At 32.4% G+C, this 26,376-nt stretch overlaps 1 protein-coding gene across 2 annotated transcripts in view; it reads right to left on the reverse strand.

Moving 5' to 3' along the window:
* LOC148604162 (uncharacterized) overlaps nt 1-26,376 on the reverse strand; it is a 109,978-nt gene that overhangs the window by 6,244 nt on the left and 77,358 nt on the right. For both annotated transcript variants that reach the window (XM_088547862.1, XM_088547863.1), the window contains 31 exons: nt 25,815-25,975; nt 25,539-25,601; nt 24,277-25,045; nt 23,919-24,025; nt 23,388-23,511; nt 22,765-22,962; nt 22,330-22,495; nt 21,509-21,680; nt 20,981-21,127; nt 20,355-20,444; nt 19,728-19,837; nt 18,646-18,730; nt 17,828-17,974; nt 17,113-17,292; nt 15,521-15,729; nt 14,811-14,961; nt 13,370-13,487; nt 12,824-13,025; nt 12,068-12,134; nt 10,756-10,917; nt 10,030-10,122; nt 8,739-8,921; nt 7,715-7,786; nt 7,110-7,220; nt 6,499-6,741; nt 5,463-5,577; nt 4,819-4,949; nt 4,194-4,271; nt 3,494-3,676; nt 3,102-3,202; nt 2,324-2,679 (listed from right to left, as the gene is read on the reverse strand). In XM_088547862.1, coding sequence (XP_088403988.1) covers nt 2,324-2,679; nt 3,102-3,202; nt 3,494-3,676; nt 4,194-4,271; nt 4,819-4,949; nt 5,463-5,577; nt 6,499-6,741; nt 7,110-7,220; nt 7,715-7,786; nt 8,739-8,921; nt 10,030-10,122; nt 10,756-10,917; nt 12,068-12,134; nt 12,824-13,025; nt 13,370-13,487; nt 14,811-14,961; nt 15,521-15,729; nt 17,113-17,292; nt 17,828-17,974; nt 18,646-18,730; nt 19,728-19,837; nt 20,355-20,444; nt 20,981-21,127; nt 21,509-21,680; nt 22,330-22,495; nt 22,765-22,962; nt 23,388-23,511; nt 23,919-24,025; nt 24,277-25,045; nt 25,539-25,601; nt 25,815-25,975 — 5,094 coding nt within the window. The remainder of the gene's footprint in view (nt 1-2,323; nt 2,680-3,101; nt 3,203-3,493; nt 3,677-4,193; nt 4,272-4,818; nt 4,950-5,462; nt 5,578-6,498; nt 6,742-7,109; nt 7,221-7,714; nt 7,787-8,738; nt 8,922-10,029; nt 10,123-10,755; nt 10,918-12,067; nt 12,135-12,823; nt 13,026-13,369; nt 13,488-14,810; nt 14,962-15,520; nt 15,730-17,112; nt 17,293-17,827; nt 17,975-18,645; nt 18,731-19,727; nt 19,838-20,354; nt 20,445-20,980; nt 21,128-21,508; nt 21,681-22,329; nt 22,496-22,764; nt 22,963-23,387; nt 23,512-23,918; nt 24,026-24,276; nt 25,046-25,538; nt 25,602-25,814; nt 25,976-26,376) is intronic.

A 26,376-nucleotide genomic window follows, 5' to 3' on the forward strand; every position in this document is an offset into this window, starting at 1 on the left:
CATGTTTTTCAATTGATCAAAAATCTCCACCATAGTACCCTGAAGAATATTCATATTTAGTTTGGTTCTAATTTGTCAGGTAGTTTCAGAAGAGAAGACTTAGAAAAAAAATAACATTAAAAATAGGGAAAAATGTAAAAAAAAATATAATTATTCTAATACACAACATGTATGGCTTAACATACGAAACCGAAAATTTGACCACAGACAGATCTCATCATGATGAACACTTTTACCTCTGTCAAAATGTGGCTAAACCTAACGGTTTTGGATATATATGCAGAAAATTTCTGTCGGATTCCTATGCTCTATATTTAGTAATGGCGGCCATGTTGTTCAATGGATCAAAATCCCCAAATCAGTTCTATGCAAAACACTCCAAGAAATATTCATACCAAGTTTGGATTAAATTGGTCCAGTAGTTTTAGAGGAGAAGATTTTTTAAAGTAATAATGTTAAAAATAGCCAAAAAACAACGAGAAAGGGCAATAACTCCAACATGACTTAATGAATAATTCTCATCATTCTGAACACTTTAACCAAGTCAGAATTTTGCTACTAAACTTAACGATTTCTGTCTTCTGTCTGACCCTATGTTCTATTTTTAGTAACAGTGGCAATGTTCTTCGACAGTTCAAAAATCCACAAATCAGTCCATATTGCTCCAGTAGTTTTGGAGAAGATTTTTGAAAGTACATTGTAATAACATTAGATATAGCCAAAAAACATAGAAAAAAGGCTTCAACATGGCTTAATGACTTTATACCAAAATTTGTCCACAAATAGATCTTAACATGCTGAACACTTTCACCCAGTCAGAATTTGGCTAAACCTAAGGGTTTTAGAGAAAAAACACTGTCTGACCACTTTGTTCTACTTTAAGTAACTGACACCAAGTTTTTCAACATATCAAAAATCCCCATATCAGTTCTATGCAAGATACCACAAGGAACAGTCATACAAAGTTTGGTTCCAATTGGTCAAGTTGTGAAAGCCAAATCTGCTGATTCATTTGTTGACCAGAATTAAATAAGGAACACACTAAAAAAGAATAATTAAAATCGAAAAAAAAAACATTTTACTATCTTCTATTTTTAATCTTTTTGTAAAACAGTAGGGGCCACAAAGTCCAAATCATATTAGAACTTTTCTTTAGCAATTAAAAAAAATCATATCAAAATTTCAGAACAATTGGTCAACCATAACTAAAATTATTGTATGGAAATGAAGTGTCCCAAGACAAAGAACTGATTATACATTACACAAGAAGTTAAGTATTCTTTTATTTTTTTTACACAAGGGTCTGACTGGTTTATTTTCTTTTGAAAAAAAATGTAAAAAACCTTAAAATTGACATTAACTGTACAATTTAATTAGCCCCCTGCAAACAAAGTTTGGGTATATAGGAATAACACTGTTAGTCTGTCTGTCTGTTTATCTGTCCACATTTCTTGTAAGTGCAACTCCTACAAACCACTAAAAGGAGATTTGATTAAATTTAATTGGAAGGTTGGGCAACATATATAGATGTAGGAGTAAGTATAATCACTATCAGATGATTCCATGGGGAGATAATTCAACTAAATGGTTTTACATGTTAAAACCTCATAAACTCATTGATCCCTGATCCCATTTGTCAATTAAAACATTCTCAAAAAAAGTTTTTATTAGTTAACATAACTAGAAAAACTGTGAGCAATGCTCTAATACGCCCCACCACCCCCCCCATTTGTTAACATGCACCTTTTGACATCCAAATTGATATGGATCAAAACCTAAAATAGAAAGTGCACAATGGGAACATGTAATAAAGATTCTGTTAAAGTTTTATTCAATGAAGGAAGAGTACTGATAAGAGATGGGTCCCACTTTGTCCCCATATCCAGAAATGACAATGTCCATGTTTTCTATGTGAAAGTGCACAATGGGAACATGAAATAAAATTTCTGTGAAAGTTTCATTCAATTCCATTCAGGTGTGTAGGAGGAGTAACAAATAAGAGATGTGTATCCCTTTAAACAGTAAAAGTATTAAAGGCAAAGAAATGACTAATGTTAAATGTTAAGGTCACAAGATGATTATCATGGTACATGCCATCACCAAATTAAATCTAGTGCTTAGAGCAGATAAAAATAACCATGACACAAGAATCTATTAAAGTACCTAAAAAGAATTGTAAATGATTAAAAATGTTTTCAATGTTTACTTGGTGAAATGAATTCTTTTTGAAAAATGCACCAAGTTTCCCTGATAAAAATTAAACAAGAAGAATAAATAACACAGAATGATGTCATTTCTTACTATTGTTCGTGGAATTACAAACCTGATATAGTAACAGATTTGTCTGATTTCTTTTTCTTTAGTGTCTCTTCATTCTTAGAAGATTCAAATTTCTTTTCCTTCTTCTGGTCCTTCTTTGCCTCTTTCAGTTTTTCTCTACTCAAGTTAGAAACAGATTTTACAAGAGTTTTTTCCTTCTGTAGACCCTGTCTTCCCTTAGTTTGTTCTGCATATAGTGGACTAGCTTGTAGAAGTTCTTTTAGAAGAACATCTTCCTCAAATATCAAAGTTCTGGAAGTACCATGGACACTACTGCTGCCAACCTGAAGCTGTGTGATACCTCCCTTGTTTTGGTGATCTCTACACAGCCAGGATATTTTACCACTCTGGAGGTAGCATCTACAACAACAATGACTGGGATTAAAATAACATACTCCATATACCTCCAATTCAAGTGACTCATAAATAACAAATGACAAAAAATGTAAATACTTCAAACAGGACCTTCCTTTCATAAGAAGTATCACTAATAGGACTATACAAATAATTTCTCATATAAGTGGCACAAACAGACAGACAGACAAAAGGACAAACACCATGATTACTAAATATCTCCTTCCTTCTAAGCCAGGGGAAGATGTATAAAAAAACAATTACTACAGCATACAAAAAGTTACCAAGTTTCAGTATTATATAGAGATCAAATGAATGATATAATTAAAGTACATTTATCCACACAGAGTATATGTGTACTGCAATACTGAAGTTATTTTTTTAAATGTTCTTAATTCAATAGAATTCATTTGATTTTAAGAACATACCTATTCAGTAAACTGATGAACTGATCTCGATCTTCACTTTCAGCAACCATCTTGTGGATAACTTTATATGCATCACTGAAGTTCTTTGTTCCTATTCCCTCCTTTGAAAGAAAAAAAAATCTTCAGATATTTAGCTCCAACACAGAATCTTTGAATGAATTGCAAAGAAGTACTGGAATCTCCCTAAAAAGGCTAGAAAGTATCAAGACAAACAATACTTTTTGAAAAAATCTCTGTTTTTTAAATGACATAGTCACATTTATAGTGCAATTTCTTCAAAAAGATTCAGATATAACTTTCATTACATTCCAACAACAACTCAATATTTTGGGATGCTGCTAAAAGGCTTTGTGGTTAAATATTTGCCAGTAGTAATCAAAGATTTTCCCTACCTTTCTAATATAATTCAAGAAACTCTCCCCCTTCTTGCTGCTAAGGCAGTTTAGTTGTATAGCACTTTGTTTCAGTACAGCGTAGATTCTAGCTAGATAAGGAGACGCATCTTTCAGTGCTTTGTATACCTCTTCTGATGTTCTGCTGATCAATGAAAGGGGTTCTCCTACTAAATGCCAACCCTGAAAATGAAAGGTAAAAAATACAAGAACAGATTTCTACATCACATTCAGTACCAGATGGAGATCAAGCTTTGTAAACAAAGAATGAAACTAAATGTGGATTACAAAATCATTGTTATTTGGTATTATGGAAGTACATTGAGGTTTCAATTGCGTTTTGTCCAGCCTTTCCTAGAAATGGTGTGGTCAAGATCAGGAATATGGAAGAAATCACAAATAATCTCATATTCCAAATAACAAAAAAATGGACCCTAATTAGACATAAACAACACTGGTAAGATACACCATAATTGTATTAGAACTGCATTTTATAGTCTGAAAGTTTGCATTAAAGTTACTTGGTAAAAACCCTATGTCAAGTGGTTCTTTAATCATCAAAATGGAACAGAATGACAAACAGATGAATGGTGATATGAATATGAGGATCCCTATTGACCAATAACATGAGGATCACTATGGAACAATGATATATGAGTGAGAGTGTAGACATAATGGTTAAAGACATAGGAATTCTGACCTGTTCATCTTCACAGAGTACCCTGATACAGAAATCTTCTCCCTGCCAATCATCTTCTAATTCCTCTAAAGTCACAGCCTAAAATTAAAGATTACAAATTTTGAACACTTGAACAAATTTTTAATTGTAAAAATCAATCAAACATCATTTTATTACAAAAATATTCAATACAATTGAAAATTTCATCATTATGACAACCACTCTTGTTGGTCAGCTCTTTGAGGTTTGTATAGATTACAGTCAAGCTGAATATTACCAGTACAGTTTTTCTGCATTAAAACAGTTGTCAAACAAATAAGATAATACTGTCAAAATCAAGTAAATTTGTTGTCATTTAAAATAAAACAACCTGGCAGATTTGAATGCAAGCATTTTCTTTTTTCAATTCAACAAATTATCTAGTGTGAAGCAATTGTCTTTAAGACAGAAAATCTGAGCAGTTTTTTCCTTCAAAATTCACAACAACTAGCCCAAATAATTGAGCACTGTATAAGATTCAAATAGCCTGAACAAAAGCACACATCATTTCACTAGCTTGAATCAATTTTTACTAGACTCCAGCTGGTGGCTAAAAGCAAGCGCTGTCCGAGATGAATATATTGTTGTACACTGTCATGACACAAACCTTCATTTTATCCCTACTGAGGCTACTGGATAGTTTACTACTTGTCCTTGCCCTTAGTGACTGTGCTGTTATAGGTCTTTCATTATTCTGTGATACAGCTTCTTCTTTCTCTGGCTTCTTTTGGGAGGATTCTACAAGGGGCATAATAAATAGAACTGATTATTCCTTTTCGCTGAACAAGAAAATGCATGGATAATATACCAATGAAGAGGTTCGCACATTGCTCTTTGTTTCTTTTGTTTATGTACTTGAATACTTTTGAAAATTTACAGAAAAAAATACTTTTTGGCTGACTGTACTGAGACAAATTATGGTAAATCATAAATTAAAATGTGTATTTGGATGTGTTGATACATGCATTACAATTTGTTTAAAAAGCCATTATCCCAACACAATTAATCAACCTTACACAATCAAGACTCAGTTTAAGCTTCAAGCACATGACTAGTAGATATAGCACTGCATAGTGTAAAATCTTAACCTGACTTATAATTTCTCTTGTAAAAAGAAAACAAAATTAATAAAAGCTACTTTCTTAGTCTTGTGCATGTAATAAGATTTTACTTTAATTATTGCCAAAATTAATTTTTGAAGTGAAATGACAAAATCCAATGCTTAATAACTGTTTATTCTGAGTACAGTACCTTTCTTGACAAAATCAAACACTAGGAGTTTTGGAAGTTCATTTTCTAGGTCATCGATCCTTGTTATCTTAGAAATATGTCTCATCACTTTCCTTTGGATTAATTCTATTTCCTCCTGTTAAAGAATTGAAAAACCATTGATACAAAATCAGTAATTTACTATCCTTTATTCATTTTGGTGTAAAGGTAAACAAGAAAAAAAACTGGAATTTGCACTGTTGTCATACAGGAAGTTGATATCAAACAGTATACAAAATAATAGCAACATTTGCCGAAATCATATAAAGCCACAAATCAAATTTGAAATCAGTACATCTTTTGCATTTAATCCAATGGTTAGTTCACAGGTTGAATATAGCTGAAATATCGCTGCTCGGATGTTAAACCCCAACAAACAAACAAACAAACAAAAGTTCACAGGTTAGGCAACCATAAGCTGGACATGACCAATTAAGTCAATTAACAGCTGTAACTTATAGATATCATTGAGATGGAATCTCTGTGGATCCTGCTGTGGTATATATGCTGTACATCAGCCATGCATTAAATCATTCATTTGGTCTTGAGTGCAAAGTTCAAGGTCAACAGTCACCAACAATGGATCTTCAGCTGATCTATCCTCATGTCTAATATCAAAAGAGCACACCAAAAGACAAAAACAAGTTGCAGCCTGGACACAATCTGTCATGCAAAAATCATAAATTTAATCTAGAGGACAAAGTTCAAAGTCAAAGGTTACCAACCTGATAATGGTACACAACACACTGTCTCAAGCTGGCCTATCATCATGTCAAAAAACAAAAGCTTACACCAACGGACAAAAAAGGTACAGCCCTAACACAATTTGTTAAGGACGAATGGACTGATCACTTTAAGGCATCTGCCTCTTTTGGAGGCAAGCCCCTAATAATAACTATTTCAAGTCATCCTTTGAAAAATCTTTCTACTTGCACTAAAAGTTTTCTCATTGCAAAAGTTTAAAGATACATTTTACTTCACCTGCTTCAACTAGTACTAATATATAGATGTAGCTCACCTGGAATGAGAAGTTGGTGTCCCCACCAGACTGAATTGTTTTCTCCAGTTCCTCCTTCTTTTGCTGTTCCATTTTTCGTCTCTGTTTCATCAGTTTCTCCTGTATTTTCTGCTGTTTCTCTGTTCCAGGTCTTTCAAGGTAACTACGGACACAAGCCATGGCACGATCATAGACATCATCACTTTCTTTCTGCATCTTGATAACTGATGCTAAATCTTTATATTTTTGAACCATTAAACTGACCTATCAAAAAGAAGGGATATGACCATTGGCTACCATACTGTAAGATTAATTAGACAAAAAACAACCATTAAGTCTTCAAGACAGGATCATTGAAAAGGTAGACATACACCATATACTTTACTAAAAATATTTTGATGAATCAAGTTTTTAAATGAAAAGCTACTCTCAAAATCAGAATGTTGGAATGAATGTTACAATATTCTTGACAATTAAGCCTACTATGCATGTGCCCATACCCCACATTTGCATAACAGCATACTGAAGAAAGGAAACCAGAAAAAAATAATTAAAACTATCTCTATATACCCTCTATCCATGTGGAGTTATAAAAAAGACGAAGTATTGTGAATAATGAGAATTATTCCTACCTCTGACATTTTCCAGGCTTTACCTTGCCCCACAACACATACAACTAGAGGCATTTGAAGATTGTAAGCAGCAAATCTGGCTTCCATCATACAAGCATCAGACTCGAGGTACTGAAAGTCAAAAACATTTAGTTGTGTAGTCATACAGATGTAACAATGGCATAGTGTTTAATTGTAAAAAAAAATTTTGACACTTTTTAAAATTAATTCATGTACTTCACCCTATTACTGAACTATTTATTAACACCATAGATCAATATCATGTCTGAACCTGCTTCACCATCAAAAGTTTTCAAAATTTGTCCGTGATAAAAGAGCACATCTTCAATTTGTTTATAAACATAGTGCAAAGAAATGGTTCAATACTTTTAGAGTTAGATATTAAACAAAGTATGTACCCCAATGGACCCAAATACTACCACTGTTTAAAGTAATGTTGGATATTAAGTCTTTGAAGGAATACAAATTTTACGAATGTTTAGTCATATTCTTTACAATTTAGGCTTGTTAGACATCTGTCAATAACATTTGAAGTCTTATAATGCTTATGGTCAACAATTTGAATGCTGTATGGTTTTCCCCAAGATATGACAAATAGATCTCACCTCATCGGACACACACAATACAATCACTCTAGAGTTCTGTAAACCCACTGTAATGTCTTGATACAGGCCAAGCTATAAAGTTAAATACAACAGTAGTTTATAGATACCAAAATATTACAAGCATTGCTTGGGGAACACAAACATGCAGGAATGGAAAGTCTTTTTAATATGCAGGTAAGATTAAAGTATAAATTCAAGAACAACAAAAGTGTCAGATTAAAGGGAAATCTCAAAAACTTGAATGTCAGATGCATGTGTAGTGTAAGATAAGTATTACAGTAAATAATATAGCCAATGTATATACTAGGTTCTCAGTTTTAATGACATGAAAAACCAATATATCAGTTCTCTGCAGATCTGATGAAAAATTATTTCATAAGTAGTAATATATTCAAAAGAAGCTGAACACACATTGTAACCCAACCTCTTTTAAGTTGTCAGCAGTTTTGAAGTTGAACTAGGTACTACATGTAAGTACATTCAAGCTTATATCAAGTGGTTTTTTTTATATTGAAAGTTTACATGTGGATCCTGTAAAGGAAAACAAATTTTAATCAGCTAAAGCATTGGAATTGATGAACTTCCTTTTGCAGATGATATCTTTATCGGAAAAAGTTAAGCTACCCTTTTTAGGGGTGAAATTTCATCAAATTCAATGCTTTAGTTTCTGATGGCCTCCATCCCTGTTTATTTTAAGGTATTCTGTAAACCTAAACAGCATCTCTTATTTGCTCTAACCAAAACATGCATTGATATTAAAATGATTTAACTTTATATTCATGCAAGAGTTCCATAAAAAAAAAATAGTGTGAAAAACACAAATATAACCAGAAATATAATAGAATCCATGGTAACTGAAACCCGTCCAACACCGTTACTCTTTGAGACAAATAAATATAAAAAAATTATCATTTGTTACTAATTACAAAGTAATACTTCTGTGAAGTATGTGTATGAACATAGAGTTGGAAGTTAAAAAAAAACAAAAAAACTACGGTTCTATTATAACAGGTAAGTTTTATACCTTTCCCATCTGTTCAAAGTCTATCCAACATCGGATATCATTTTTCTCCAAGTGCTTTTTGAGAACTCTAGGATCTCCAAATCCCAGAGATCCATCCTTTGCTACAGTGGTGTTGCTACATGCTATTTTGGAATTAGCCCAGCAGTAACTTATGAACACTGGTGGATGGGAGTCGAGATGCTTCTGAAAAAAAAAAAAAAAAAAAAAACATATGAAAAAAATTAAAATTCATCTTAAGGTTACATTGACCTTTCAGATGGTGCCTTTGTTTCATAACTCAATCATCATTAATTTTCTCATTTCACTAGGTAAGCTGTCAGCTAAATTGTATTATCCAGAAAGAAACATACAGAACTAAATACAATTATACACAGTCAAGATATTCCATATAAAAACTGTAAAGATATGCCTACATACATGTATATATCATGTCTTTATTATTTGGTAAGAGACACTCTTACAATCCCAAAAAAGTCTGTTGTTGAATAAAATTATCACAGCACATAAAATGATGTTGGGGATTGAGTTGGTCTTTCATAAATTAACTTTCATTTGATGAACTTCTTTGACAGTAGAGTAGTGGACCTAAAACTTTCAACCAATACCTATGAAATTTTCTGATCGAAATTTTTTTTCTCAATTGTCTAGTCACCTACTAGTATAAATGTATGAATAATTATGGTTGTTAATTTCCATGGATTTTGTGAAGTGAACACATTCGCATTTACCAATTTTTGCAGTTTCAAAAAATGAATAGCATTATATAGTGTTCAAAGGAGATAAAAATTATATAGAATGCACTGTAGATTTCAAAATTAAGGGAGATAACTCTGTAAATGACACTCAAATACAATAGAATCTATTGGATTTTCAATGTTGATTATCTCCTAAGAGCAGGCAGATTTGAATGAATAATTACACATTTCATTTATTTTTGTTACTTTGTATGTATGATTTTAGTTACTTTATGTTCTTTGTTGTGTATGTCTGTTTTCCATGTCTGGTCTTTGTCACTGGATTACATTCTTTTGATTACCGCTATAACCTTGGTTCCCTTGATTACTCTTTCCTAGTATAGTCCCATAAAACAACCTAATTACAAAAATAAAAATATGTAGCCTTTTTTGGGGTGTATCACATTTTTCAAATTTTGCATGATTCTTACAAAGACAGCTACTAAAATATCAATTTTGTTGGTAATATTTTTGGGGGTTTTCAGTCCACAATGAAATTAGCAAAACAGTATAATAAACGCAAAGAACACTTCCTGTGTTCACTACATATTTCCTACCTTTTCTACCTCCTCTATATGCATGGTGACAATGTCTACCAAATCTTCTATCTTCTTCTTGTATCGCTGTGTATTTTTAATCATGGCCATTTTCTGTAAGGAGAGAAAATAAATAAACTGCAGTGTAGATAATTAGATGCAACAACATAAAATACATCATTTATGTATAAAGACAAAAAAATTTCTCAGTCCCCCTTGATTTGTAAAGAACTTTATCATGAACAAAAATTTTCTTAACAAACAAGGACAACACAGCATGTGAATTCACCATGTAGAAAAACAAAGGTTTAGGGGCTCTGGATTACGGTCCATAAATATCAACTCTAACTTGATGTTATAACATTGTCCACAACCAACAAACACTTAATGCTTCGTCATACGATTAAACTATGTAACATTGAATGTATCTATAAAACATGAAGCTGTTTCTAAGTTGTAAACACCACTTCTGTGCAGGAAATAGGATCTATTGGTGGTCAAAAACGAATTTGAATTATCCAACTGCTGATGCCTCAGCATTATTTTGCCAACATTTAGATAACCTCTCTTGATGAAAACTACTGTCTGCAAAGAATTGTTCAAGGTGTACAAACAATTTTCATTTTTTACTCCAAGACAATACATTTTATTGATCTCTGCCTGTTTAGTTCTTAAAAATATTTATATGCCTAATACATTGTATATGTGTATCTATGAAAAGCTAGGTATAAATGATCTATAACCTACTGGGTTTCCAATTTTCAATCCTAGTTGTGTAGATTTCCAGTCATCAGTCTCATCAATGATGGCAATAGCCAGAGGTTTGTACAATGCTGTAATTGCATGCATACATGTCTTCTCACATCTAGCACTGTAGGAAAAATTCTTTGACATACACACAACCAAAACCTGCAAAAAATACATAACAGCGTTCCAATGTTCCCTGCGAAAAAAAAATGTGATAAACTTCACTGAAATTTTATAAGTCCAAGGACCTTAACTTCTGTAAAAATCAATCAACCGTAACTAAAGTTGAACATAATCTGTAACTTCTCATAGTAAGACTACATACAAAACATAAAATCAATTGGTAAAAGCATTACAAAAAAAAAAGTGTGGATAACTGTAAATTCACTGAAATTTTCTAAGTCCAAGGGCTATAACTTCTGTAAAAATCATTCAACCATAACCAGAGTTGAAATTAATCTTTAACTTCTCATAAAAAGACCACATACCAAAAACAAACTTATTTGGTAAAACCATTACAAAAAAAGTGTGGAAAACGTGGGTGGACTGACGGACAGACAGACAGACACTCGGCATTTCCATGTCCCCTCATGACGTGTCGCGGGGGACAATAAATCAGTATAATGGTAATGGATATGGTAAATATGTCAATCAGACAACAACCTTAAAATATCAGGTCAAGGCCACTCATCGGTCTTCAATGAACAGCAAGGAAACCCTCACACCACAGGGAAGGCTGCAGCTGTCCCCAATACAACATGATACCGAGGTACAGGGAAATAGTTGCCATTATAGACTCCAGCAACATAAAAAGTAAACTGACAGTGAAAACAATACAAGACAAGTTTGCTCAATTTTACTGGTATTTTTTCCAGTAGATTTGGTGTATACTTCACACTGAATTCATATCTCTGAGTGTAAAGCAGTGTGACTGTGCAAATTATTTAAAACCCAACTTTTATCTTAGTTTATTATACAGGCAGTAGTGAGTTATCAAATGATCTCAGTGTAATAAGTATATTTGGTGAATTCACTCTGATTTGCTTCTGCCAAAACATCACAACATTTCTCTCTTTATTAACTGGTTGTTTGGAATATCAGTCCATCAATCACAAAATATATAATTAATATGAAAATAACAATATAGATAATAAATAGAACAATCAATAACTAAAATGTCATTATCAAGAAAGCTTGGATAATTAACTCTTGCATGATAAAAGTTCTGTGTACTCATTACAACTTGGCATTCTTGGCACTTGCAATCATATTTTGATTATTCACTCTTTCAAATCAATTATCTAATTATAACCTTTGAACTCTTGACAGCTAGCTCAATTTCTGCTTCAGGAGTCTCCTCTAAATCTCCAGGGAACCAACTATAAACATATGAAATGAAAAATTAGTCAGCACCCTACATTCTCAGAAATTAGTCAGCACTAACCCTACATTCCCAGAAAAATTAGTCAGCACTAACCCTACATTCCCAGAAATTAGTCAGCACTAACCCTACATTCCCAGAAATATCTGTATTTCTAAATCATTTTTATAAAACTAAACATAACAATGAAGTTGTCATAAACAATGTTGCAAGTTAATGTCATCTTCCATGATGTAGAACTCTGCTCTACCATCATATCGTTTAGGAGACGGTTTTGAGAAGAAAAAAAAACTCAATCAAGCTTGTTACCAAACCTTATTCATTTATCCAAATCATTGTATATGCTATATTTTATTCATGATTCACTCCCTAAAATATGTTTAAACTAAATTAACTGTACTCTGTGACATGGTACAATTACGATCTTGACAATATTAATCTATTGATGTCTGTCTCAAACATTAACACATATACAGGTAGTGGCATTATCCAATGTATTAACCAGTACAAAACAATCCGGGAAACACCAAAAGAACAACACACAATAAACAAATTATACAATATGAAACAACTAAAAACACTTCGAAAACCCAACTAAAACCTGGGTGAAAACCCCACTAAAACCTGGGTGAACTCAGGTAAGGGTGAGAAGTAGTATAGATATGATACACAGATGTAAGAACATACCATTTGAAGCCAGCAGTGAGCAGATCCTTATGTATTTCCCTGGGATCTACCATCTCGTCTTCTTTACCCTGAGGAGGTATGTCTTCAACACTGTACAGTATAGCTACATCATTTGACATGTTGTCTCTGATCTCCTGAAGAGAACTTATACTCTCTTGGATCTGTTGGTCAAACTCTGTTTCTCTGTTGTCTGGTATTATATCTGTTTAAGCAAAGCAAATGAATAGAGAGAGACTAGTGGTTCAGAGAACTTTCTCTATTTCTAGGCAGGAGTTTTAAAAACAGGCCTATATTGCAATTAGCAATTTCCATTTTTTGAGAAGAATGAAACATACCAATATTTGAAATACAAAAAAAAAAAAACAAAACAGAACCAAACCAAACAATAAAAAAAAAAACAAAATCATATAGTTCTTGGCATATATGTTGATATATATGGTCTACATTGGTTATACTGACCAAATAATTGAAAATTTGGCATACTAACCACCAAGCTACCAAACCTAACTCACTGGTACCCAGAAAAAGTTATTATTGTATACTCACTAAGTAGCTCGCCAATAGACACAGTATGGAAGTATTTTGTACATTGCAGGAATGGGGCATTAACACTGTGGGCTCGACTAATCAGATCAACCTTGAATAGGAATGGATCCTTGGTTCCCTAAAAATAAAAACAAAACATTAATTCTATCAGCAAAGTATTTTTGATAGTGTCCTATATTTTTGCTAATTTGGCAATGGACAAGAAAGCAAAGAAGACATTTATTATAAATATCAAAAAGTTAATTTTTTAAAAACTAATAACATCAAATCTGCTCATTATACAAAAATCTGAAAATAAGTGAACTAAAAACATCTAAGTCAGCTGAGTTTCTTTAAAAATCAAAATCATTGAAATGAAGCATTTCAAATTTACACAGGTTTCACTGTATTGTTAATTAAAGAACCTTAGCAAACATACCCCACACGTTCCCATGTTGGATACTCAAGTAAATTTGTTTGTAAGAGAAATACATGTAGACGGACCCCGATAAAATGAGGAATAAGAGTGCTTTTTAGGCTTTAGACCTTTATCTTTTAACTAAATTCTATTACTTAGAATGGTAGTTTCAAACTCCAGACAGTGATTTCTTTGAGTTTTAGTTAATCCAAAGTAAATATCATCGTAGTAGAACAAAACGTACACTTGACATGTAACTTATCATGGTGAACTTATATACCAAAAAACATGTCATAATCTGCAAGCGTTTAGAAAAAAAAAGTCAGAAAAATGGTTATTTCTGTGAATTTAGCTAAGTTCAAGGCCTGTAATTTCTGTAAAAATCATCAGAGCGGAACCAACTACAAACTCGTCCGATAACTTATCATGGTTAATTTCTATACTAAAAATCAGGTCAATACCTGCAAATGTTTAGAAAAAAAGTCCAGAAAACTGTTATTTCTGTGAATTTTGCTAAGTTCAGGGCCCATAATTTCAGTCAAAATCATCGGAGTGAAACAAAAGTTAAACTTGACCTGCAACTTATCATGGTGAACTTATATACCAAAAATCATGTCAATATCTGCAAGTGTTTAGAAAAAAAGTCCGGAAAACTGTTATTTCTGTGAATTTTGCGAAATTCAAGGCCCGTAATTTCGATCAAAATCATCGGAGCGGAACGAAAGTTAAACTTGACCTGTAACTTATCACGGTGAACTTATATACAAAAAATATATGGACGGGTCAAATACATTGTACCTTCACAAATTTGTTGCGTGGGGTATAATAACAGTTGTCCGTCATTAGTCAGTGCCTGTTGTTTGGGGAGTCCTTACTTAGACATGTCATAACAGGGGTCTGTCATTAGTTAGTGTCTGGTGTCTGGGTAGTCCTTATTTAGACATTAAATTATACCATGAAACATGTGATAAATTCTATAACTTACTAACTTCAGGACATGTTTATCAAATTTCTTCATTGACATCCACTAAGATAAATATATACCTCTTTATCCACACAGTCAGGGCATGGTATGTAGAAATCATAGTCTACTCCTTGGAAAGAGTCCTTTATCAGAGTGCTGATAGTCTCATGGATCAGGTCCAATATGTTCTTTGGCCTGGGACCTTGTACTGTTACTATCATCTCATAATCACTGTAAGCAAATGAGACCACATAAATAACATTTACAAATGAATGGTCAGGTTTCTCTATTTGAGATTCAGTACTTTATCTACAGAGATTTAAAAAAATCTAACAGTAATAATATAAGCCATTTTTTTTTTATTTAAAAAAAAACCCACTGTAAATGTATAAGGAATTGTGATCTACAATATCCAACTAATGTGCACAAAGTCACTGGTTTTGTAAGGCTTAACCAATTTTTATAATATCAACCCCTGAGAACTTAAAAGCATAAGGAATTGTCAAAAAATTACTTGGAGTTTGACAGTCTATTTTCCCTTTCATAAAGAAGTTCAATATCAGTAAAAAAACTGGAGGTTAAACACTATCATCATTATCACATTTTTAAATTTGATTCACAGTGGGTCAAAAATCTCAATAGAAATATAACAATATTCAACTAAGCAATATAGTTCAAACAAAAAAATCTTAGAGTTGGATAAATTTAGGTGAGAGTTCACAGGAAAGATGTCTTATAAACCCTAACATTTTTTTTTCAAAAGAGTTGTATGTATAAATAAAATTCTAACCTTGTCTGTTTGACTAGAGCATAGTGATTATTTTTCTTCAGAATAGAGCCTTTCTTCCACAAGAACTCCAGCAGTCTGGTATCAGTGAAGCCCTGACTGAACAGTCTGGCCTGAGCTCTGTTAAACAGACCAGTTGGAAGGTAAGTAAATTTGTATTGAATCTTACTCTCCCTAATATCCTCTGTATCCTTGATCACAGGCCATGGTAACTACAACAGACAAATCACAGACTGTGGTAACTAAAACAGACAAATCACAGGCCATGGTAACTATAACAGACAAGTCACAAACCATGGTCACTACAACAGACAAATCACAGACTGTGGTATCTATAACAGATAAATCACAGGCCATAGTAACTACAACAAACACAAAAATTCTGTAAATTCAGCACTTACTAGTGGCATTTATCATTAAGGTTTTGTAATTTTAACAAAATGTTACTTTAATTTTGGAATAATAATAAAAATTATTAACAGAAATGTAAAAAAAATAATACTAGTATTAAGTAGCACTCCAGCTAAGAATCATGCAAAATGTGATTCATGGCTCAAAAGCCTATATATTATTATTTTTGATATTTTGTTTGAATTGCCATTGCAAACAGAAATTAACATTTGTTTTTTTCATATAACCTGTGTTCTTAGGAGATTAAAAATATATAGAATGCACTGTAGATTTCAAAATTCAGGGAGATAACTCTGTAAATGACACTCAAATACAATAGATTCTATTGTATTTTCAATGTTGATTATCTCCTTAGAGCAGACAAATTTGAATGAATCATTACACATTTCATAATATAGACCCATAAAACAACTTCATTACAAAAACAAAAATATGTAGCCTTTTTGGGGTGTATCACAATTTTTTTTTAGATTTTGCATGATTCTCACAAAGACTGCTATTTAAATATTAGAATTACAACCACATCACATTTTTAATGACAAAAAATAAGAACATTGCAATTATTTCCAAGATTTTGGGAAGTAATTGTGGTGCTCTAAAAGGATAAGTTACACTTAATTACTGATTATGGCCCCTAAATATTTGTATTTATGGACATACAGCTCCTTATGATGAAATGAATGGACTACCCTTTTCTCCAATTCATTAAAAAGATATTTATGTAATGGTATTCTCAGAACAAGCTTTAGAAATGCTTGTAATACCATCATTGAAGAAATCTGGAAATCCATGAGTTACAATGTATACTGTTCTTTTTTTCCAATTTTCTAAAAACAACAACATTTATAATTGAAGTTTGAATTCTCCCAACCTTTGTGCATTCATCACAAAACAAAACAATTTGTTTTGAAGAGGTTTCAATGGAATTCAAGTGAACCATTTGCCAAGAACAAAGAACTCACATATGAGATTATTAGTAATTACAAATAGAGTCAATAAATGGGTAAACTTGCAGGAAACTACAGAAATAACACTACCCTACAGATTTTTTCTTCACATCATAAAGTAATTCAGGAATGATTTTACGAGGACATCAAACAAAGCGGAAATTGGTAAATTGGAAATTAATAAACAGTAAAAAAAGAAATTTCAGGACTGCAGTTGAGAGCAATAACAACACTTACATCTTCTGGTTCCTCTTCAGGAAGTAGACAGGGAACCACATTACAGCTGTCTTCAGAGTCTGGCAGGGGAAAGGTCAGATCAAACCTCTCTGTCAACTTCAACATCCATTCATGTAAATTAGATTCATACTCCTTCCAAATCTCCGAGATGTACTTGTGGAAAAATCTACCTTTGCTTTCCTAACAGAAAATATCAAATGGTTGTTTTTGACATAATTGGCACACTTTCAAGTTTTTAACATATTGATATTTTTATTTTTAAAGTTTTTCTTCATATGACTTTAATTGAAATAAAATATAAAAGATATAATTACAGATTTGATTCAATTTGTATTGCCTACCATTTGAATCTTAAACGCAAGATAAAAATATTTTGCTAACGTTCTGATGATTGTTGAATACTTTAATGTTCACTTGCAGAGGACACTTACCCTACCAGTACACCTGGTCCATGCTCCCAGTTTTTTAGTGGAGTCCGAGTTGCTCATTTACTTTTGTTACTTTGTATGTATTATTTTAGTTACTTGATGTTCTTTGTTGTATGTGTCTGTTTTCCATGTCTGGTCTTTGTTCCTGGATTACATTATTTTGATTATCACCAGAATCATGATTTCCTTGATTACTCTAGCAGAAGTCTAAATCAGCAGAGACTCAAGTATACTTTTCTATAACCTTTGTCAAGATGAAGAAAAAGACTATTATATTGTAAACCTACCTTGATAGACTTTTCATTGACAGAAACAACTTTGGCCATTACATCTACAATCCACTGAGGGTTAATGACGACTCTATCTCGTAGAACTTCTGTATCAAAGTATTGCACTGTACCCAAATCATCCAAGAATTGCACTGCTAGTCTTATCTGTAGAAATGAATTGATCAAAAAACAGTATTTATAATATAAAATCATTTATTATAAAAAAATGCCATATTAAAGAGAGTAATAATATTATCTTTTAAATCACTTCAGTACCAATATGTATGTTCTAAGTAGCAAAGTTTTGACAATCCTTCATGGGGCCTTAGTTAAAATATTCAAATATGCACAATTCTATATATTAGTAGTGGTAAAATAGTGGTTGAATATGTTATCAAACATTGAAGAAAATAAATGAAGATTGAAAATTCTGCAATAAGATTTGAAATGCATTTTTTTTTATGAAACTCAGACCAGACATGACCATTCCTAAAAGAAGTCCTAAATTCCTCAAATTATCACAAGAATTATATTCAAAATTAGATGTTTAGAAAGTTGACACAGAGACAGTTGGCATTAGATTGATGACTGTCTCATTGACAATCATACCACATCTCCTATTGTTAATGATACACAAGTGATGTCTAGACTCACAGGAAAATGTGATACTTTCTAGTACTCATATTCTGCACCTGCATCTAAAGTTCAAATAATCATTTCCAAATTACATACCTTATTTCAAACAGAACAATTCTGAGCCATTATGATTCAGACCCCCTACATAAAGAACTGATGCTTCATCCCTACCAAAGAAAATAAAGCATAAAATAACTTACATCTTTCTCATCATAGATACCATTAGTAATGGCATACTGTTTCAGGACATCCCAGTCTAAAATGTTCTGCCCTCTTCTACGTTCACTGAAAATAAACAAAAAATAATATAAATTTAATTTTTTCAGTACATGCATTATGTGTATTATTGTAGCTTTATATACAGCCAAGTTTGTACATTTTGTCATTTTCGTAAAGCATTCAATACCATGGATGAAGAGTCAATTTCAAAATGTTAACAGAAATGCTGTAAATATAGGAATTACTATTTACTAATTATTAACTATTTTAACATTGGACAATTGTTAAAACAATAACTGATTCCAATTACATACTGTGTAATGAAGGAAAAAAGAACTGACACTTCTATCACTACCTGTATAAACCCCAAATTCACAAGCAGGGGTATACAAAGCAAAAACTAGCAATGTTATATACGCATATACAAGTGGGACTAATTCAGTTGCATTTACTGGGAAAATTCAGAAAAATATGACTTTGCAAATTCACTACAACTGCCAATACTTGGTTCATGACCTCATAAAACACTGCATATTTTCAGAATATGACTTCAATAAGACTATCCAATTCTGGTAAACAACTTCACTAAGATTGTTCATATTTTGATATGTATTACTTCCTTAAGATTATCCATATTTTAGGTATACATGACTACTTTCTATCTTTTTTTCCCAATATACATTCCTAAAGAAACTACTTTCTTAGTTTACCAAGACTTCACTGTTATTTTTTTTTTGTTTGCATTAAGTCAGAGGTACTGCTAATTTTTTGTTTGCATTGATTCAAAGAATTATCAGCATGATCCATTCCACTAAGACAGTCTATTTTTGTTTTCTGAGTCAATTGAGCATCTAACCAGATAGACTGCTATGGACCAGAAAAAACTATACAGATCTACACATGAAAAATTATTCATCTCCAGTGAATTTTATATGAAAATCATGTTAATATCATGTGAAGTTCACATGAAGCTTGATTTACACAAATTTCTCGTGAACAATATTTGCCTGTGTTAACAAACATACATACCATCAGACTTGTACTGAGACATGTAAATACTTACACTAAAATGCATTCTTCAAAATTAAGCCAGACTTTTGGAATTTTCAGTTTCATCTGTGAACAGTAGGTCATTGTGACATTAATCAACACTTGTTCCAGTTCAGCAATATTCTGCAATAATAAAATATTTTCATAAACTTACGTTAACTAATTTATTATATAGATAGCAGTGATTTACCAAATTTTCCCAGTGTAAAAATTTTCAATAATTCCAACTGTGAAATAAAATCTGCAATTTCACTCTTGCCAAAATGTCACGACACAAATATCAATCTACCATTCACAAAATTATAAATTCATGTTGAAAATGGCATCAATAATAATAAAGGATTCTACATAATAAATAGGTTAATGAATTGGTTAACATGAATAAACCAAAATAAGATCACTTGTGCAAAGAATGCATTAAGATTCAACTCATGTGTGGAACATGAGTTAAATCAAGACTAATGTAATTCATAGATGAAGACACAAGTTACTGCTTTTTTAAATTCATATTTAGGGACTTTCAACATTATGAAATTGAGTTTTCTTGAAAACATTATAATTACAATTTACATTTGAAAGATAGAATAATAAGTTCACACAATTTGGAGAATTCCCAACTGATCAATTAATGATCACTTACAGTTCCATGAGTTGAGCTGACATAGCAGAATTTCTTGATCTGAGGATATTTCTTCATAAGTTCTTTCTCTGGGATATCTGGCATTGGAATCTACAACCATAATTTAATATCGTTAGTTCAGTAACAGTTTACGGCAATTCATGATGATACTAATGGAAAGTATATTGCATGGGATGAAGTGTTTAGGACACAACTATTTGTTTAAAAAATCTGATCAGATTCATCAAGAAGGAAGATTGAAAAGAAGAGACCACATACACCTCCAAATCTCAAAGCTACAAACCAAATATTGTAATCTGGGGAAATTTTAACACTTTTTTTCCTTTGGTTTCTGTGATCAATCTGCTGTTGCACACTTTAAATTTACAAAATTTCCTCAAACTGTATTTCAATGTTCTTCAAAGAAAATCTTCACAACATTTTAATTTTGGCATTATGGGTCATACCATGAAAATAGTGAAAATAAAGGTACTGCTCAAAATTTCAAAATTTAGAGCTCTTAATTATTATGTGTGTTGGGAAAGTGACAAGCAATACAGCACAGATAGAAATCTAAGTTTGTTTGTAAAATGGAAACCTTACCAGTACATTAATAGAACATTTCTCTAGGTTACAGATAATGTTACCTGGTCCAGCTGTGTCCCTACTACAATCACAGGTGTGTCTGGGCAATGACAAGCAATAGAGCTCAGCCAGAAATCTAAACCAGCATGTTCAAATCCCATTCTCATGTTCCACAGTAACATGTAAACTGCTTGTTTGGACAAGAAAAACTGAAACAAGACATAATAGCAATGAAGTCTGTTTGTAAGGTATAAGGACAACATTCTATGGAGATCAGAAGATAGTGTAGAATATGTAGCTTAAAAATGATAATATTAAGGATACTAAATCTGCTGACAAGTTTATCCATCAGATCAGATGTATATCTTACCAGTGAAGATAAAAACTAACATTGATGATCCAAGAACTCCTTCATTTCATATTCATATTGTACCAAACCTCTGTGCATAGTTTGGTTCATTCTGATCTGAGGAAGATGAGAGATGCACAAAGGTTGTATAATTCAATTCACTTTAGAAATATTTGGTTTTCAAGTTCAAGAACATTTTTTCAATAACATTCAATTTGATTTCATCTAAGACATGAATTACCTGATGTGTATTGTAATAAACAGTCTGCCCTGCGAAGTCCCAACAGCTGTATGTAATCTCATATCCATCTTGTACAGGTACAACCCATGGTTTTATTTCTATACCATCAGTCAACTTAGCATCCTGTGTTCCAGGGGTTTTCTTCAGGGGACTCTTTAAAGCCTGTAGTAACCTGAATAAGAACAAAATAAATACCTGGTCAATAAGACATTTCAACTAATTCTTTACTTCAAGAACTTTCCACGTGAACCATTCAATGTGTTTTTTAGTCCTCCGAGCCATTGTAAACACAGGTCCTTGGAACCAGGATTTTTTTTTTTTTTTTTTTTATATCGTAAATATCATTAAATCATTTTGTTTCCAGATTTGAGTTATTATGTGTGTTTTCTGACATGTCTACTGGTCATTTAATGCTGTTTATACTATGCCCAGTTTTTTATCTATACACTTCTGTTACAGTACCTGAACCAATCCATGGAACAAAAATTGCGATCTGTCATCAATCACCGATCAGTTTCCTGTCAGTCATCAATCCGTCAAACTGATCCATTAAACTTCTGATTGCATCAAATGACCATAGAGTGGTCAATGTATTTTACTGTTTTTGTTGTTTTCTTTGTCAATTTTACACGTACATACATAATATAATAGATTTAATGATTAATTCATACGTTTGTTTTACATTTCTTTTGTCTTAAACAGATCTTACGTCATTTTACATAACAAAACTGCGATCAGATCGGTCACCAGTCATCGATCCGTCAAATCGTTGCACAGATCGGTTCAAGGACTGTAGAGAAGGAGATGGAAACAGTACTTACGTAGTTTTACCAGCCTGTCCAAGTCCTATGAACATCAGTTTGGTCCTATGACACTCAGTATACCCTCCAGCCATTTTCTTTAGGAAGGCCCTGACAGAATCAAACCCCCTACCAACAATATCAGGTGGGGGAGAATCTAACACAGGACAGCTGTTCAAATGTAAACCTATAACAACAGACATTTCAACAGTAAAGAAGTCAGGTATATTTAACCTCAGAAATTATTATTTCAAGTCCATCAAGTGTTCAGATTTTTCTAGATTGACAGTAGCTTAGAGATTTCACTTTTTAAACATAAAATTCTGTCTCCTGAGGTCAAAATTGACTTACAACTATAAGATCAACAAATTATTGCACATGATTAATCTGCCTCTTTAATGGATAAGATTTAAGCCTAAAGTTCAAAAATGAATTGATTGTACAAATTATACTCACTCCTCAGGTTAGGCAACAATCCCACATTGCCAGAAACACTTTCAAGGAATGGACAATGTTCAAGGTTTAATGATTGTAGAGTAAAGAGTTCACTGGCTATGTCTGGTATACAGTTGATACCAGTGAAGGATAGATCTAACACTTCCAGACTTTTTAGAGAAAAGATCACTTCTGGTACTCCTCCAAACTTAGTATCATCTATAAAGTTACAAAGCATTATTGGAAAATGAGGTTCATATTGGTCAAAGTTCATATAATGTATACACAGAATAAAGAAGTTGAGACAGAAAATATCACACCAAGCCTGACAGGGCTAGATGTGATGTTCAGTCGAGACATTCAAAACTGATATTATTCTGTTTATCTGTGATTAAACAGTCCATATTAAGTAACATTGTCATTGGAAATTACAGATATTTTGTAGGATCACAGCAGTAGCCCAAGGTAAGAAATTATTTGGCAGTAGGATCAATAGAAAATTGATCAAGTTGCCAATAAACACGTATACCCAGTACTTACTGATATTGTTCATGTATTTTCTTGCATATATATATGCATTTAATAAAGTGTCTGAAGAGCAGCTAAATATCATGGGACATATTAGAAAGCACAGATATTCATACCAAGTTTAGTGACTCCAAGTCTTGGTATTCTTTTTAAGAATTCATAATTCAGATGGGCAACTTCACTGGGATCCAGAATGTTGTTGTTGTTCACATCAAATTTGTGGAACAGATCATCAACTTCCTACAATCATAAACACTCAATGTACTTCCTTATACATAAGAATTAGAGAAAGCCTGCTTACAACAAGATGTTGCACCCCCTGTTATGCTTAACATACTTTCATTTCATTATTAGCAAAATAAAAAAAATTGCAGGTGCTATGAAAACAAAAGCAGCTGTGAATTGAAATCACATCCAACAATATGAGATCCCATACTGAGGTTGCATACCAAATATCAAGGGGCTGTGATTTATAATTGCTGAGAAAAATGTTACAAAAATATTTTCTCCACCAGCCCACCTGCCTGCCCACCATTCACATAAGCTGATTTGCAACCTGCCCAAAAACATGTATCCCAATAATTACCAAATTTACAGTAATCAATTGCTTAGGAAATAAGATTCTATCTATTTATTAGATTTCCTACCTCTGCTGATAAATAGTTAACAATGTAAGGTCGTTCAGCATTGAACTGCTGGTATGCTGCTTTTGGCATCTGATCAAACTGACCCTCAAATGCAATCCATGGAATTCCTAAAGAACAAAACAACTTTTTACTGGGCCATAACCTATGACAGAAGTGAACTGATTAACAGAAGTCACTTTGAAATGCAAAACATGCAGACAGGAACATAATGTTTCATCATAAATTTCTATTAAAATGCATGTAGATCTCTTGACTAATTGTGAGTTAGAAGATGAATTGTTGAATTGTTTTAGTTCAAGATTAGATCACTTGACAGCTAAATAATACTGGCTGTGAAGTGGTGGAGTAAATTACCAACCTTTCACACTCAAATACTTCAATTTCTTCAATTTCTTAAGTTCATCGGGTAGTGTAATTATAGGGTTGTAATCTAAATTAAGTTCATTTAACTCGTACAAATTTCCAATTTCTTTTGGCACCTCATTGATAAGCAGCCCTTTCAGACTTAGTGATGTCAAAGTCCTGCTTGGTGGCCATTCTATGTCCAGTGTTTTGATTGGACAGTTGTGGAGGTAGAATGTTGACAGTGCAGGAGCTGTGAGGATGTCAGTTGCCATTTTTTTAACTCCTGGTAACCCACTGAGGATGAGAATTTCCAAGTCCTTACATCTAGCTATACCTGAGGGAAATTCTGGAGTTTCACTTAAATTCACATCCAAAATTGTCAGAACTTGCAGATTCTCAAATATTTCAAAAAGATTTGATGGTAATGATTTCATTTGGTTTCCATTGACCATTAAAATGTCAAGTTTTTCAGAGTATGGCTGGTAAAATTTGCTTTCAAGTGACAAATCTTTGATGCGTATAATATTCTTATCTACTCTGCTATGACTGTGAGCTTTGCATGCTAAAAATGGTGGAAATTTGACAAAAGTATGATTGCTCGAGACCATCCCTTTCCCTAAGAGCTCTACTGGGATGGGTTGTTCCTGTCCACCACAAAGATCTTGAATTTTCTGTGATAGGTAGGTAGGATTTTCCTGATTTGACAGGCCTCCATACTGAGCAGAGTAGAGACTACACAGGGAGGCATAGGGCTGTAGTAGTTGAAACAGAAGGCTTTCAATCTAAAACAAATTACAAAGACAAATATTCAAGCATATCAAAACACAAAAAAAAAAAGCTTTGCAGAGCACAGTATGATATGACTGCATCAAGTTGAACTCAGTTCACTTGGGGCAAGTATTGGCAAAATATCAGTCCGTTACACACTTAAACATAAGAACTTACAATTCATTATGGACAAAATAAAAAATAGAAATTCAAATCAAATAAAAAATTTTCAAAATCAGACCAAATTTTGAAAAAGTCAATTTTTTTTAAGTGTGGTTCCTTTGACCCCTCATAACTAGAAAACTGTAAGAGAAATCTGAAATCTGATTGAAAGAGTAATTGAATATTGATATTAGAGTTGTAGTTTTGTCCTGTTTTCTTATTTTACCCAGAAGGACTCCTATGATTTCAGCAGCATCTGGTCTATAAAATCTGTCACCTCTACATTTTCCCAATTTTGCTGGGATATCAATATCAGGATATAAAGACCATAGATATAACAAATACCTGTCTCCTATCCAGATCACCAAGTCCACCAGTAAAAATCTTTGTGTAAGATGGCAGTAATAGCTGCAAGAAAAACAACAAAGAAACATAACATTTACTTTTTACCTTAACTTCCATTTAATGGTAATAAACTATAAGTTTTCTACCATTCATGATAATAAAGAACATTTGATCGGTCTAATACTGGTTATTTCTGTTTCAAATTTTAAACCATTTGAATCAAATTTTCAGAGTATTAACTCAAATTGAAGGAGTAAATTATGCCTTGAACCATACCTTATGTGTTAACAAGGCTACATAAGTCCAGGCTTGATACAGGCAACCATAGCTGAGGTCAACTGGGACTAACCCTTGAACTCTGAACCCTGGCAAATCCATCATATGCAAACAAATTTCTCGTGGTTGCTTTAGTGGGTATGTCTTTTCATCTATTCCATCTGTATAATAATGAAGATATAATATTTCATAATTTAAAACACATCTTCAGAAATATGTAAGAGTCTTACTTGCCTTTTAGACAAATGTAAGAAACATTTCAATCACAAAAACATTATTCAAGGATGAATGAAGAAAAAAAAAAATCTAACTGTGGGTAAAAAACTTGAAAGAAAGTCAGAAAGATAATAAAAATTCAAAGAAAACATGCTAAATAAGAAAAAGAAAGACAAAAAGAACAAATAACAGAAAGTACAAAGAACTAATTATATATTTTTTTTTTACATCCATTGCTTCCTGTTTATTATCTATTAGTAAAGAGTTAACTGAGCCTGCTTGTGGATTTAAAAATGAAACATACATGTAATAAATACCTTAAAATGTTTTTACAAGAAGAAAGATA

The sequence above is a fragment of the Perna viridis genome, chromosome 10, assembly GCF_037379345.1.
Source record: "Perna viridis isolate PV_CMFRI_1.1 ecotype Kerala chromosome 10, ASM3737934v1, whole genome shotgun sequence".
NCBI lineage: Eukaryota > Metazoa > Mollusca > Bivalvia > Mytilida > Mytilidae > Perna > Perna viridis.